This window comes from Geospiza fortis, unplaced genomic scaffold (genome assembly GCF_000277835.1).
Source record: "Geospiza fortis unplaced genomic scaffold, GeoFor_1.0 scaffold383, whole genome shotgun sequence".
Classification (NCBI taxonomy): Eukaryota; Metazoa; Chordata; class Aves; order Passeriformes; family Thraupidae; genus Geospiza; species Geospiza fortis.
Window position 1 is genome coordinate 94689 of NW_005054484.1, and position 16084 is coordinate 110772.

The 16084-nt window shown below is 46.7% G+C and overlaps 1 protein-coding gene across 1 annotated transcript in view; it reads left to right on the forward strand.

Moving 5' to 3' along the window:
- The window catches only part of WTIP (WT1 interacting protein), a 56855-nt gene that overhangs the window by 29191 nt on the left and 11580 nt on the right, over positions 1-16084 (forward strand). Inside the window, exons 2-3 of the mRNA XM_005428462.2 lie at positions 1874-1941; positions 15360-15422. Of these exons, the coding sequence (XP_005428519.1) occupies positions 1874-1941; positions 15360-15422 (131 nt within the window). The remainder of the gene's footprint in view (positions 1-1873; positions 1942-15359; positions 15423-16084) is intronic.

The following is a 16084-nucleotide window of genomic DNA, read 5'->3' on the forward strand; positions in this document are numbered from 1 at the left end:
GTACTTTACCTTTCCCTAGAGAGGTTTAAAAACAGCTTTGACGACCGAGAGGGAAGATCTAGATATGGTTGCTCCTGGATCAGTTGAGAGAGGCCCAAGGTCCCCTGATTGCTGTCCCAGCCCTGTGCCTTGCCCAGTTTTACCTAAGGCTCTCAGAGGGGATGAGCACATTGCCCAGGTCACCAGGGTCCTGGTCCCCACCAGAGCCACCAGGCAGCTGGAAAGACAAACAAGAGCAGACTCCACCTACCAGCAGTATGGAGACAGCAGCCCGTGAGATCCACAGCCCAAGAATGTGCACACAAAAGAAGCATTTCCCTCAGCCACGACAGTGAAACCACCAGACAGCCACTTGCAGCATGTGATTTCCCAAAAGCATCAGCCCAGATCCCAACTGCTTTGTGCCACACGCTGTTTCCCAGGATCACATCACAGTGGCAACGTGTAAAAGGCTCTTCCAAACACTGAAAATTCATCATATTTTCCGCAGTGTTGTTTATGGAAACCGTGGGGAGCACTCCTGCCCCTGTGAGCTGGCTCAGCGTGCCGGCCCTGGGCATCAAACCCTCCAGGAGATGGTGCTGTTCAAACCCTCCAAGAGATGGTGGTGTTCAAACCCTCCAGGAGATGGGTGCTGTTCAAATCCTCCATGGAGATGGGTGCTGTTCAAACCCTCCAGGAGATGATGGTGTTCAAACCCTCCAAGAGATAGTGGTGTTCAAATCCTCCAAGAGATAGTGGTGTTCAAACCCTCTATGGAGATAGTGGTGTTCAAACCCTCGAGGCTGATGGTGCTGTTCAAACCCTCCAGGAGATGGGGTGGTGTTCCTGGGGAGCTGCAGGACACATCCAGGCTCATTCCATAGAGAGGAGCTCTGGCAGTGACCTGGATCAGGAATTCCTCTTGCTCTCTGCCCTGCTGGCACAGCCTGGGGCAGCTGCTGTCCCTGGGGCTGCCAGGGCTGCTCAGAGCTCCCACAGCCCAGAGCTTTGGCCACTGGGAACCTGGAGAATGGGAATGAGGTGAGCTGGCATGAGTGTGCCTTCCCTTCTCCCTCTCTGGTTTTACACTGGTGGAGCAGCACTGCTTTCAACAGAGCTGCTCTGATCTGCTGAATCTACAAACTGGTTGTTCTTGGTGGCTCTTGAATTGAATTCTTCAATTCCTGGTTTGAATCCTTTCTGTTGGGACTCTCTGGAGTCTGCTGTGCATTTCTTCACTGTATAGGGACCATCAGTTACTGACTGTCACAGGCTTTGTCAGTCAAGTTCTACATGGGCTAATGAAATGGCAAATGTCAAAACTCGAATGCAAAATCTCTTGTTTTCTGTGTGATTTTACTGCCCTTCCCTCCATCATGTGTGCCTTGTACTGCTTTAGTGTTGCAGACACCTGCTGTGGTGTTGATTATTAATATTTTTGAGGGTGGCAGGAACACCCATATGCAGAATCCTTTATTTAGTCCTTTGGAGACAAACTCTGCTGCTGTGGTTGCAGTGGATGTGAGCCTGCTGGGATTTTACCTGCCAAGAAAATTGTCTCAATTTGCAAAGAGCCTTTTCCCCAAAATCAATTTTGAGCTTGGATTGCAAGTTTTTCAGGGATTGTTATCAGCTGGGTTCCATAACCTGCACTCAAAGGTAACATTGTAGGTACCTAAGGCAAGGTTTGGTACCTGATTTGGTAAGGCCAGATAGAGGCAAGGGCCTGATCCTCAGCCCTGGCTCTGCGTGGGGCCTCCAGGGAAGAGAGAGGCCAGGAACAGACCCCACAGACAAGGACAGGGACAGGGGGTGTGCCTTTCACTTTGCATCCTGAACACCTGGGTTTGGGGATGAAAACCAAAATTCTGATGGTCCTGTGCTTTAACAGGGAGAAGACTACGAGGAAAAGCATTCTACAATGTCAATGGCAAGGTGTACTGTGAAGAAGACTTCCTAGTAAGTAAGATTTCAGGCATTTTTTTTTATTCTTTCTAAAGCAAATCATTATTTTGTGTTGGCTTTGAGAGACAGGTGATGATGTGAGGCCTCCTGGCAGTGGTGGAATGGGGAAGCATCTGCCACTGCCTCCTTGGTTTGAGGTGGTGGCTGTAAAACCATCAGCCATCAGTCCATAAGCCATCAGAAAGTGTAAATTGTGAGAATAAACACTGGAGCTGCTCAGGCCTGGCACTTGAACTGCAGCCACAGAGGCTCTCCTGCCAAGGCTGAGCTGGAAGCCCAACACCTGGGGAATAGCAGAGCTGAGAGGAGGGAGAGCTCTGTGCTGGGTCAGGGCTGTGCTCAGCATTGCTTGGAGGCACAGTTTAATCACTGCTCTGCTCACAGCCTCTGGGGCTGCCTTGGGAGCTGCTGCCCATGGAGGGGCAGCTCAGGTTCTCTCCCTGCTCACAGAGCTTCTGTCAATGCTTTACTTCAATCAGGAAAGGAAAAATGAAGCCTGTTGCTGAGCTGTGTTGTTCCAAAAATAAAATATTCATGCAATTAAGGGTGAGAATTATGCAGTGCACCACAAATGATTTGATAAGTGCAGACCATTTAGAATTAAGATGAAGAGGATGGCATGGCTGGGAATTGCAATTAGAGAGCAATGATATATTTTAGCTTAGAGGAAGATGAATTGGACAATCAGTATGTTGAATCTCTGCCACCTTATTTATTGAAGTACCATTAATTTGGTAGCTTGGGTCTTCCAGAACAACTTTCCTTTTCTAATGAATATAATATAATCTATATAATCATGCTGTTTGCAAAGGAATTATTCAAAGTATATCCCACAATAAAATTGTTACTGGCAGTTCAAAGTGTGCAAATGCATTTGTCATCAATCCAGTGTATAAAAATCATGGGAATTCCTAAAATATAAATTATATTTGTCTTCATGTGTTACACCTTTACTGTGAGCTGGAGCCTGTTGGAAAAGAAACCAAAATGTGTTTTGTGCAGAAAATAAGTATCTTGTTATAATTGAAACCTGTTCTTGTTTTGCTCATATTCTGGAGAGAAAATTCTTTTTTCTTCCTTGCTTTTTTCAGCTCTTTCTTTACTGTGCTTCTGCAGAAGCACAGGGAGGGGGAGAGGAGATGGAGGGTGAGAGGGAGGGGCTCAAACCTTTGAGATTTTTCATTTGAACTGTGTTGGAATGTACTTTCTGCATGATCAAAACCTTTCATCCAGACTTAATGACATGATTGTTGTTATTAGCTTGTAATTTCAGCCTAAACACAAGAATTTTAAATCTAAAAATCATAATCTTTTGGAGAACATTCAGTTTTCATGGGGGTTGGGGGACTCTTTAGTTCAGGCATGTTCTGTAGTGGGTTTCTGAAGGAAGATATTTGCAGAGATTTTCTCAGGAAAACTGAGATTAAAGACCTGATAGGAATAAACTTTCTGCAAGTTCGGGAACTGTTGGGACACTGAAGGCACAGATTTAAAAGCCCAGGTGTGTTTTAGCAGCTTCCAGTAGCAGAGGGATGGGGGAGAAGCAGATGAAGGGGCACTGTGTAAGTCAGCAAAGAAACCAAACTCTGATGTGATCCCTGCTTGTGGTAATCCTGCTGCTGCTCAGGGAGTAGCTGCATCTTCTCTCAGCTCCCCTGAGCAAATGTCATAGCAAGAATCCTAGGAATTGTATGGCATCACTAATGAAATCAAACAACCTTGCCTATTTTAGACTTCTGTGAACAGGGAAAGCACAAAGCTTTTCTCAAAGTTGAAAGGAAACAGGCTGCAAAATAGCCATTAAAGAGGAAATTATTTTAACTACTTCATCTTCCCAGGTCCTCCTCTTGAACACTGGGAAACCCAATCCTTTCTGTCCAAAGCAGAAAATGAAATGCTTTTTCTGTATAAGTGAGAATTTCAGTCTCTACCATGACTCCAGTTCTTTAGTGCAGCTCCCTTTAGTGCAGCAGGATTCCGTGTGGAATGTTAGGGAAGTTAGGGCAGGAGGATGAGGAAAAGATTATTTCAGTTTGGGAATGTAAACAGATCAGTCTAACTGCATTAGAATTGTATTGCTGCTAAGAAAATGCTGCCTGCCGTGGTGTCCTTCCTCTTTCTTGGCTTTTGTTTGGCTGGGAATTGATCAGGAGAGTCAGATGCTGCTGTTGGCCTGGGAGTGGGGTCACAGCTCTGCAGCCCCAGAGCCTGTGACAGCTTCTTTCAAACATGGCCAGGGCTGGAGAGCACAGCAGCCTCAGCAGCCGTGGGCAGGAGCTGCAGGAGGGGCAGTGCTGTCCCCTGGGGCACTGGGACAGCCAGGGGAGCACAGGGGGGGCAGTGCTGTCCTTTAGGGCACTGTGACAGCCAGGGGAGCACAGGGGATGCAGTGCTGTCCTTTAGGGCACTGTGACAGCCAGGGGAGCACAGGGGATGCAGTGCTGTCCTTTAGGGCACTGTGACAGCCAGGGGAGCACAGGGGATGCAGTGCTGTCCTTTAGGGCACTGTGACAGCCAGGGGAGCACAGGGGATGCAGTGCTGTCCTTTAGGGCACTGTGACAGCCAGGGGAGCACAGGGGATGCAGTGCTGTCCTTTAGGGCACTGTGACAGCCAGGGGAGCACAGGGGATGCAGTGCTGTCCTTTAGGGCACTGTGACAGCCAGGGGAGCACAGGGGATGCAGTGCTGTCCTTTAGGGCACTGTGACAGCCAGGGGAGCACAGGGGATGCAGTGCTGTCCTTTAGGGCACTGTGACAGCCAGGGGAGCACAGGGGATGCAGTGCTGTCCTTTAGGGCACTGTGACAGCCAGGGGAGCACAGGGGATGCAGTGCTGTCCTTTAGGGCACTGTGACAGCCAGGGGAGCACAGGGGATGCAGTGCTGTCCTTTAGGGCACTGTGACAGCCAGGGGAGCACAGGGGTGCAGTGCTGTCCCTCAGGGCACCCCACTGCTGCCTCTGCTGATCCCATTCATGTGCTGCAGGTGCTTCTTCCCTGTCATCCCTGCAGGCACACTGGCAATGTCCACAGTGATTTTGGGGCTGCAGTGAGCAGCACCTGCACAGTGATGGGCAGAAATGCTGAAATGGCTCTTGAAGGGAACAAATGCAGAAAATTTTAGTGAAGAATGGATATTATTTATGGGGTTTTTCCCATTGTAGCTGCTAGAAATATTGAACATCCTATAGATGTCAGTATTTTATTTCTCCTTCAATACCACATTTTGCTGTGCCAGACCAGCTCCATCTGGAGCAGTCTCCAGAGCTCAGATAGGATACCTGGTTCTTTAACTACCTCTCACTCCTCACAAATCAGCTCTTCCACTCAGAGGTGGGATGTGGAATTCACTGCAGTGTCACCTGTGGTCCCTGATGCCAAGACCTTGAAAAACCCATTCTCTGATCCTTTCAGATGCTTGGCTCTTGGAAGAGCCCTCCTTGGCTGAAGTGTCCCCCTTGAGGTCCAGCCAGTGCTGGGTCCAGCTGCTCCAGGGGTCTCTCTTCTCTCTTCTCTCTTCTCTCTTCTCTCTTCTCTCTTCTCTCTTTTCTCTCTTCTCTCTCTCCTCTCCTCTCCAGCCATGGCTCCTGTGCAGGTGGCATTTGAGCAGAGCACATTTGTCACCTTAAGCACAGTGAGCCCCTGAGAGCTTTGGCTGCCCAGTGCTTCGAAAACATCAGTGAGGAGCTGCTGGCATCAACCTTTCCAAATCTGCCCCTCTGTTGGAAAAGGGCTTTTGGTTTGTGGACACAGCCAGGGGTGAGCTGGTGCTGGTGTTACAGATGGATAATGAGATGATTGGCTCTGGCAATTAAGGGATGAATATTGTGTGAATATTAAGAGAAGTTTTAGTGATGTACAGTTATGTTGTTGTAGTTTAGATGGCCTCTGTTCTCCCCATGGTTCCCTTTCCCCCCTGTGCTGTTGCCATCACACAGCCTGGGCTGTCCGGGACAGGTACAAAGGAGCTGCACAAGTGTCCCTTGCATGGGGCAGCTGGGAATGGAAAAGCTTGGGGGTGCTCAGGGGGTGAGGCATGGACACACCTGAGCTCCAATCCAGTTACAAAGCAATCTTCACTGATAAATGGCAAAGAAGAACTGCCTGACAGACCTTGGGATGGGCCAGGGCTGGCTGGTGCAACCCCCAGGGGTATAAAAGCCTGAGCATCCAGCTTGAAGATGAACTGGCCATGTGGTGTGCACGAGGGGCAGTTCCCAGTGCTGCAGCTTTCTCCTTATGCAGTCCTTTGTTGTATTTTTGTCAAGATTTAATAAACCTCTTAAAATTTTCAAAGTGAGCAGTTGTCTCTCACTGGTGCTCCTGGTGAGTGCTGTGAGGCTGCCCAGGACAGCCCACGGTGCCCCTGCCAGGGCCACAAGGCACATCCTCCTGGCAAAGAGTTTTCCCATGTTTGCTCCTGCTGAGGGCACATTCTCCACACCAGCTGGTTTATTTTGCTCTTTCTTTGCAGGGAAGAAGTGTCAGAAGTTTTTTCCCCACTTGTGCAGCTGTAGGTGGGCAGGGGATGCCACGGTGGGGCTGGGAATCCCCTGCACGGAGCATGTGGAATACCTCTGCCCCCCAGGGTTATTTGTGTCAGCCTCCTGCTGCCAGCCCTGATTAGCTGCACGTTCTGTCAGTGCTTAAAGCCTTATTGGCTAATTGAATGAAGTGAATGAATCAGATTAAAAAAATAAATACACAGATAATTCTACTTCTGCCCAAGAGATTGGCTGATCTGTGCCATTTCCAGGAGGACACTGCATGAGTGAGGAGCAAAAAGAACAAAACCACCCCCCTACACTTTACATTGCTTTGCTTTAGCTCTAAGGAAGGTCCAGTTACTCCTTTAAATGCCACCTTAAAGTAACAAGTCCAGCAATACCCAAGTCGTGCCCCAGCCCTGTTAGGAGCTGTTATTTCATGAAAGGAAATAAAACAAATGACAGTTTAATCCTTTCCTGAAAGCTCTTTGGACACAGATGGCTAACTAGCCATAACAGAGACCCTGTTCCTGGTGAAGTGAACAAAAAATAAATGCCTTACTGTAAAATAAATAATCCCAGTCAGATGTTTGTGTTTCATTTTGTTGATAAATTGCTGCATAATCAGGGGTGAAGGAAAAATAATTTTAATTTGTCTTTCCTTTTCTATGCTTAAATATCACGTAAAGAATTTTTTTTTTAAATACTGTTTTGCTTGGCAAAAAACACTTTAAAAATGTCACCAAAGCAGCCTGAATCTTAGATCTACTATCTATCTCTTTGCTTTTTTTCCTCTTTTTGATAGGCTTTCCCTTCTTCTCTTGAGGTAATGAACATTATTGAGTGGGGGTCCAGTAGAGGTTAAGAAATGAGAGAATTTCCCTCGAGGGAGGAGATGAGAGGGAAAATGAACCTCGTGACAGATGTTAGTTACATTGCTTAATGCACTACTGGAAGAGGCTCAGATGCTCTGGAAATAACCTATTACAGACACCACAGGCTGCAGTGCACTGCTGTAAGGTCATCCCAATCTTCCCCTTGTAAGATTTTCTCTTTCACTGTCTTAAAACTTTGCCAAATTTAATCATTTAGGCTGAACTTCTTATGCTAGGCTTTTGCCTCTGGCTGGCTTTGCTGTCATTAGTTGTTGAAAGTTTCATCTAGAGCTGTTCATCCATTTCGGTGAGTAAGACTGGAGGAACTCTGCCCATAAATCCTCAAAGAGAAAGGCTCTAAAAGCTTCATTTTGCACATGGCAACCATAAAGAGACTGAGTGCATTGCAGACCTGCAGGAGCCTTTGGCTGTCCAGCCCCAGAGGGCTGTGGCAGGAGGAGAGCAAGCAGCCCAGAGCCCCAGCAGAGCCCCTTGCAGCCCTGCAGTCTCTCTCCAGCCTTCCTTCTCCACTCCATCCACGCTGGTGGGGCTCTGGATCCCTTTGTCCCCTACCCAGCCGCTGGTCCCCTTCTCTTTGCTGGTCACTGCAGTGCAGGAGTTGGCTACAGAGGACACAGAGGGCCTGGTCTCACATCCACAACTGTAAATGTCACAGTGAGATCAGAAATGCAGAAGTTGTCAGGGTGTGCAGGAGCAGGAGGCAGCTGGGAAGTGGAAATGCTCAGCCCTGCCTGGGGAAGGGACAGGATCTCACTCAGGAGCAGCTGGGAAATGGAAATGCTCAGCCCTTCCTGGGGAAGGGACAGGATCTCACTCAGGAGCAGCTGAGGGATGGGCAGCTCATGAGAGCAGGGCTTGCACCTTCATCTCCTGGAGCACCAAACACAGCAAGACCCTTACCCCAGCCAGGGCCCCTGGGCATGGCTGCAATGGAAATATTAATACTAATGAGGCTTTTCTTCTCAGTTGTTTGTGCACATGCTGTTTTCCAGGGCTGGCAGTGTGGGAAATGGCCTGTCCCACTTGCTGGGGCTCTCAGAAGATAGTTTTTATTTAGTGTAATGGAAGCTGGTGTCAGCTGGAGTCAGAGGTTTGATTTTCCATCTCAGGGACTATAAATGCTTGGAAATCCCCCTTGGGAGGGAGCCCTGGGACTGGTGCATTAGTCAGAGAGCCCATTTCTGCTAAGTGAGACTCTTAGGAAAAAATAGACTCAGTTGAAAAGGTGAATGATTGAAGTTGCAGCTTGTGTCCATTTCCTATCTGATGGGAACCACAGAGCACGTGGAGCTGTAGATAACTGGGAGGATGTTGTATTGAGAACAGACAGACAGAGAACAGACAGACAGGGGAGTTTATTGATAAGTTTAAAGAATGATGGAATCAAAGCTTAATAAGGGATTTGCTGCAATGTTCCTGATGTACAGAAGCATCAGGAAGTCTGTGAGTGTCTTCAAGGTTCTGCTTGCCCTAGGTTGGGACAGAAGGTTCCAGAGTCAGCGTTGCTGTCACTGGAAACAAAGGCAGGCAGTTCATAGCCTGTTCCTGACGGGGGCACGAGGGAGGGCAGTCCTGCTGCTGCCTGTGTATGTCTTGCTCCAGCCCCTCCCTGCCAAAAACATTTGAATAATTTTCTTCCTTAGTTTTCCCTAAGTTTGTAATATGCCAATAGTCTTGAGTTTATTTTATAAATGAATTTGACAGTGATGATAATTATTTGGGGTATTCTGAATTGAAGCATTGGGTCACACCTACAGATGGCCTTAAAATTCAAGTTTCATACTGTGTAGGGATATTGGTCAAATATTGGTCTGCCTCTGTACTGTGGACTTGGATGTGAATCAGCATGAAGAATGTGTAGAGCTGACAGTTTGGGTTTGCCTCTTATTGCAACACAATTCCAGAGTGCTGTACCCTGGATCAAGAAGTTTCAAGTCCACTGAAGCTGGTGGCAGAAGTCCCATTGTCTGCAGGGGACACCTGGGTTTTCTCAGGGGATTCTCCCCAGAGGACAAAGTTTCAAAGCTGGAGAGAAGCTGAGGTGCAGGCTGTGAGCACCACATGCAGGACTCACTACAGGGCCCACTGAGCAGCACTGAGGGCACAGGAGGAACCAGCTGGAGTCCTGAGACATCTCAGCTTTATGAAAGAGCAATGCCCAGGTGGTACCTGGGCCCAGGTGATAACACAGAGAAACATAATGCAGTGAAATTTCAGAGTGTGAGCAAGGCCTGTGCTCAGCCTTTCCTGAGCTGGGCTGCAGGTTGTTAAAGGAGTTGGAGGAATCACTCTGTGGGACATGGCACAGGAGACAAGGAGAGGCACAGACAGGCTTTTTTCTGAGATGTATCACTACTCACTGCCTTTTGTAACTCTCCTGTGTGTCACATTTGCTGGGGGAATGTTGGAAGAGCCTGTTACCAACTCCAGTCGGTTTCATGCCAGATAATCACTCCACTATTTCCTCTTGAGATGGTGATCCAAATAGTCAGACTATCCATTTTTCTTAATATTCCAGTGAAAAGTAAATTACAATAACTGAAGCACACTTAAAAGAACTAGAGCCCTTTCTAATTATGTCTTAACTCCTGCCAAACACTTGTAAGCAGACAGCATTAATTTTTGTCCATGGGAGGGTTAGAAAAAGACCCATGTGAGAAAATTACATGTTTCCACTTTGGTAATAAACATTGGTATTAGCTGCTGTTATGTTCTGAATTGAGATCTCTCAACAACTGTTTTGAATAAAATCCAGGTAATTTTTGTTCCAGGAAGATAGGTTCTTGCGTAAACAGTTTTTTCAGTGTATGCAGTAGATGGTAGCAGGGACAGTAAGCAACCTGCAGCAGTTACAGCCTGTGCAGTGTGAATCAGGTCAGTAAATGTTGGGCTCTGTAATATGATCAGAGTTGAAGCTGTTGATTCAGCCTTTTTTCTTGATCATTATCACTGTGATGCTCCCACAGGAGTTTGTTTAAGGAAGATCTAGGTAAGAAAATCATTAGTGGCTCCTAATCAATCACACAGCAAGAAGCCTTGGTGAGTGCTCAGCCAGGGTCTCTGTAGGATGTACATGGCTGGGCTCTTCTCAGGGGCTGCACAGTGGCAGAGTTCAGGATCAGCTGAATTCCTGGCACAGCTCTGTGCATGGCCAGACCTCTGCTGCCTCTGTGCAGAGCGTGGAGTCCCTCCTTGCCCTGTCCTTGTCCTTCAAACAGAACAAAGTGCAAAGACAGAAGCAAGAGGGCAAACTGCTGTGTAGTGTTTCCTCACAGACAGCAAGGCAGAGTCAAGTAACTGGGTATGTGAAGGGCTTTCAGCAGGGTGGAGAGGGAAGTTCCTGCCATGAGGCTCCTTTATCTTTGAGCCTGAGAAGGCCCCATTTTGCCCAGTTCATTTTAATCACTGCATTGGAATATGTGTGTAAAAACAACAACAAAACCCCATCTGCATGAAACCAAATTTGATATTTGCTCCCTCTCTTAATGCGATCCCATGAATTTCTGACATTGTTGTGTCTCATGTAGTGAGGGTCCCATGCAGAGAGCAAACAATGCAGCAGTGAGAAGACAGATGCTCTGCTAATGGGAAACCAAGGAGCAGGGAGTCTGTGAGGGATTACAGGCAGCCTGGGGTTGGAATACATTATTAGCATAGCACCCAATTCAGAAATTAGTTTTCAGAATTAAATGCCTGAAGCATTTTGGCAAAACCTCCTTATCACCCCACTCAAAAGCTCTGAAAGTGTAAAAGAGAGGGATGTCAGGCCTGGGCTGGGCAGTGGGTGATGTGCAGTGCTGCAGCAGTGAATTGGAGATTTTACAGCTTCATACCATTGCCGGGGCAGCAGCTGCCACACCCACTGCAATGTAACCACTGGCTCTGCTTGCACAAACCTTCAGCAGGTTTTGGACATCCTCATCAAAGAGGCACATGGGCCTGAATGGGATTCCAGGGTCTGTTTCCAGGAGGAAGGTTTTGTTTTGTGGAGTGCAGAACAGCAGGGAAGAGCAGCAGCCCCTCCCTGGGCACAGTCAGGCATGGAGGGAGGAGCAGTGACGTGCCTTTTCAAAGGCCTGACATTGCCTAAGGTAGAGAGTTTGGCTCCTGAAGCCTTTCTCAGGAGCACTATTATCTGAATGTTTTTCTTTTGGAAATCATGATGGGAATGTCAAACTTTAAAAGACCCTGGTAGACAACCAAGGTTTGCTACAGGACTGAGAACAGGCAGGAGAAATTGTTTCTCATAGTACTTGGTGGGATTATCCTCCATGCATAATTGTTCATTGTATGCTCAAAATTCATTGTTAATTTCTTTTAGATATATTGCATATTAGACAGAAGAATTATAGATCCCAAGATTATCACAGGAGGATACTAACAGGCCTAAATATTCAGGACAGAAGGAGTCTTGTTTTCCTCTTACATTGAAACAAAGACTCTTGGACAGGATCATTAGAGAGTTTTTTGGGGGTTTTTTTTTGGTGGTTTTTTTTTTGTTTTGTCTTGTTTTGGGTTGGGTTTTTGGGTGGTTGTTTTGTTTGGTTGTTTTTTTTTGAGGTTTTTTTTTTTGTTTGCTTGTTTGATAATCAAAGTATATTGGAAAGCAAACAGAAGAAAAGTTCAGCCAGCCAAGTCTCCTACTTTATTTTTACTTTGCTATTCTAACATAATTAATGTATTTCTTGGTGTTTATTTAGCTTCCCAGAGTCTTATTTTATATAAGTATCATCAAGGAAATGAATTACAAAGTCTTCATTTGTGCATATAAAATGAGATTCTATTATCCTGGTAGAGAAGACAAGGACAAGGTAAATAAAGGAGAAAACAGTTGAGACCAGACTTAAGAAATCAGGAGAAATAATATGCCAGCTCTTCAACTTGCACTTTGTTTCCTTTTCATCCTGGTGTACCCAGCACTGTACCCCTGAGTCACAGGAGGGACAGGAAAGGGTAACACTTCATTTTCAGCTTTGAATTTCAGAGCTGGTCTTTTAATAACAACTTCTCTCAGTGTTTTTATGTGCTCAAGGAGTATCTGTAATGAATATTAGGGAGAGTTCAAAATTACACTTCCCATTTGTTGTGGATAGTGTCCATAGACTTCTGACTGCTCCCATCCAGACTGACATTGATGTATTTGCATCACTTTACTGCTTTGCCAACAAAATACTTTTTTTAAGAACCTGGCACAGAGGGAACCCATTCATAGAGGAAGGCTAGAACTGAGCCCCACATTGCTTGGATCCTGAATGAAACTGTGTCTGTGAATGGCACAGGAACAGGAACCAGAGCTGAGATTTGGCTGCTCCATGAGGGTCTTGCCTGTGTCACCTCACTGCTTCACCTCAGCCTGTGTTTCATGTCTCCAGATTGGGCACAGGGGCTGCTGTGCTCAAAAGCTCCTTTTACTCCTCTGACTCTGTCAGTAATGAGAAAGGCTCTGAGTCTGTGTAGCAAAACCTTCTCCTCTCTCAGTGACCTGCTCACAAGCTCTGGGGACCAGTGCTTCTCCCTCCAGCCATGCTGGGAGCCCACCCCTGGATGCTCCTGGTGTGCTGAGACAATAAAGAGGCTCTTCTGCCTTGGCTGCAGTCTGGAGCAAGTCCCAACTCCTCTCCCATTGCACACACAGGACCTGTGAGGGTTGTTAATAATCAAGTGCTTCAAAGACAGACGTTGACAATTTTAATTAGTAATTGAAAACTTTTAAATTCTGCTTCTGAAATTCAAAGCTTAGTGCAGTAGCTCTATTTGAACACTCCAAGTTAGGATCAAACAGTGCAAAGAAGCAGTTTACAGTCAGCTCCAGAAATGTTGAGAAAGTCATTTATTGCTTTTAGCAGCAGTGCCCCCAGTGCTGCCATCCTGCAGAAACCAGTGCTGCTGGGCTCTCAGGCTGTTATTCCTTTCCAGCCCAAATAGATTTAAAATAAAAGCAGACCTCGATCCAAAACCCTGATCTCACTGAACCAGACCTTCAGTCTGTCTGGGACTGACCCTGTGACCAGGACAGAGAGGAGTGTAGTGGTAAAGGACAGCTCCCTGAGCATGGGAAATATTTTGGCACTGCTGTTGCACTTACTGCCATTTTGCAAAGTCTTCTTAATGGGGTAATCCAGTCCTGGATGTGTTTGTCTAATAACAATTCTCTTGTTAAAAACAAATCATGGTTTTAATTTAATAGGGTTACTTATATAAAGAGTGATTTTGTGTCAGCAAAGCCTTTCTTTCTGACAAGCAGTGTAATTTGTGACAATCTAGTTAGCAATAAATGCCATTAATCTGACCACTGTGCCATTCTCTTCCTGGGGAATAATGTCCCCTCTTAATCAATAGCTGGGTGAATGCTCCTTTGCATTCCTTATCAAATGACAGCCAGATGGGACTGCTAAATTCATTCCAGCAGGATTTTAGAATTAGCTGGGTTTGTGCTGTTGTTAATCCTGTGCTGTCTGTGTCACTGGGAGCTGCCCACCTGTTCCAGTGAGCCTGGGGCTCCAGCCCTAGGACAGCCCAGCCAGGGGGTTACTCAGCCATGGGGCAGCCAGGAAACATCCCAAGCAGTGAGACCTTTCTCCTGCATCAGTAAGAAAAACAGCAAATAAAAGTCGTGTCTTGCAGCAATAGCCAGCTAGGACTGCCCACCTCTCCATTTGTTCCTCAACACTTTGATCTCTTCCAGGGAAGTTTCATAAGCCTGCACAAGCTGTCTTTCTTAGGGCACAGTGAGTTTTGGGTGTGACAGCTGCTATATCAGTTACTGACTTCTGGGCCCATCAAAGTGTCTGTGAGACCTTTTCCTACATAATCACTTTGTTGCATAGCAACAATAATTTTGTCTCCAACCTATTGATCCAACATAACATGTAATCCCCTCACTCCAATAAAAAAGAAAACATATGGCAGCTCCAGGCAGGGAACCACAGGCTTTTGATGTGAGGGGACAGTTAATCCCCACTAAACCAGGGGGGAATGGAGCAAGACACATTCTGTTGGGCTCAGAGGATGCATTAGGTGCCTGAGCCAATTAACCTGTGTTCTGGGAGAGGAGCCTGCTTTACATTCATCCTCCCCTTCCTCATCTTTTATGTTGTGCAGCTGAAGCACATTTGAGGTGAGCTGTGCTAGAGGAGCATCCCTGTGCAATGCCCCAGGTGGGTGGGCACAGGCAGGGTGGTGCTCACACAGCTCTCAGCTGAGATGGGCTGCAGAGGGTGAGGGTTCAGCTGTTTCACATGGCTGGAGTCCCTCAGGAAGGTGTCTCTTGTTTGTAGGCTGTGGTTTGGTGGGTCACTCTGATAACCTGGATGGTTTTTCTGTGCCTCTAAACAGAGAGCTAAAAGCAGACCTTGGTATCTGAAGCAGGATCTGCTTTGGGGACAGGAGCACACAGTTAAGGTCAGGGCTGCTCAGGCAGGGAGCACAGAGCTTTGGTCCCAGGCAGACACAGCCTCTCCCCACAGCCATGCCCTGGCGCTGCACTGTGGGCTGGCACCATTGCTCTGAGGCACCTCCTGCTGCCCACAGTGTGCAGTGAGCCCAGGCCCCTGTGAGTGCACTGCTGGATCCTTCCCTGCCTGCAAGGCTTGGTATCCACAAGGCAGCTAAATCCTTCTTGGGCCTGGGCTCATTCTTCTAGCTTGCAAATAGCACTGAGTGAAATGTGGGTCCAAGGTCTGAGGTGGCTGATTTGAGCAGGATTTGGGAGGTGAGTCCTCTGTTGTTTAAAACAACCACAAAAAGAGTCAATTCAAGGTAATTTCTGCACATCAAACACAAACTTTCCATAAAGACTTAAAAAAAATCAAACTTACAATAATACTGTATCATTGAGAATCTCAGTGGAAATATTGCAGTGGATCAGAAGGCCAAACTGGTCTCTGAACATGCTGCAAGAGCTGAGAGAAGGCTTCTGAGTCACTGTCTCCCAAACCTGTGTCATACACAGCACAGCCTTCACCTAAAAGGTATTTCTATGGCCAGAGGAGTGGCTACTAATGATCCTTTCTTTTCTGTCATTTTAACAGTATTCAGGTTTTCAGCAAACAGCAGACAAGTGCTTTGTTTGTGGACACCTCATAATGGAAATGGTAAGAGACCTAAACTCCTGATGACAGGTAACTTGGGAAGTGCACTGTGAGACAGCTGCTTTTCCCTACCCAGGCTGGTATTGTGTCTTTGCTGTCAAAATAGTTTTTGAAACTGAGGCAGTAAATAAAAATACCTTCATGCTCCATTACTACTATTAGGGGCAGAAAGTTGGGCTTCTTTGCTACCTGAGAAGATAGAAGGCTGTTATTCTGCCATTTGTGAGTTAAAATAAAATAGAATTTTAATACTAAAGGGGGAAGTACAGCAGAGCTTTGTATGAGAACGTGGTGAAGGAACACGGTGGGTGTGCTCTGTAAGAGAGTAGATAACCAGAGCTCAGGCATGTGGGTGGAATCTGGGATAGAGAGAGAGGGACATTACCAATAGTCCTGAGATTTGTCACCTGCTCTGTGACTTGCTTTGTTTACCCTCTGTTGCTTGCTCCATGTCATTTAAAATGCATTATTGCCACTGGGATTTTTAAGGAGCCAGCAGTCAGAGTTACTTTTGTAATAAAAATAAAATCAAAGAGCTTTGGGTTGGCCAGATCCTACTGGCATCCTTTCAGGGGGTGAAAGTAGGAAGAGTTATGTGTGCTCTTCCTAAGCAGAAATTCCCAAACAAAATGAAGTGGTTTGCACTACAAGAAGGGCAGATCCTG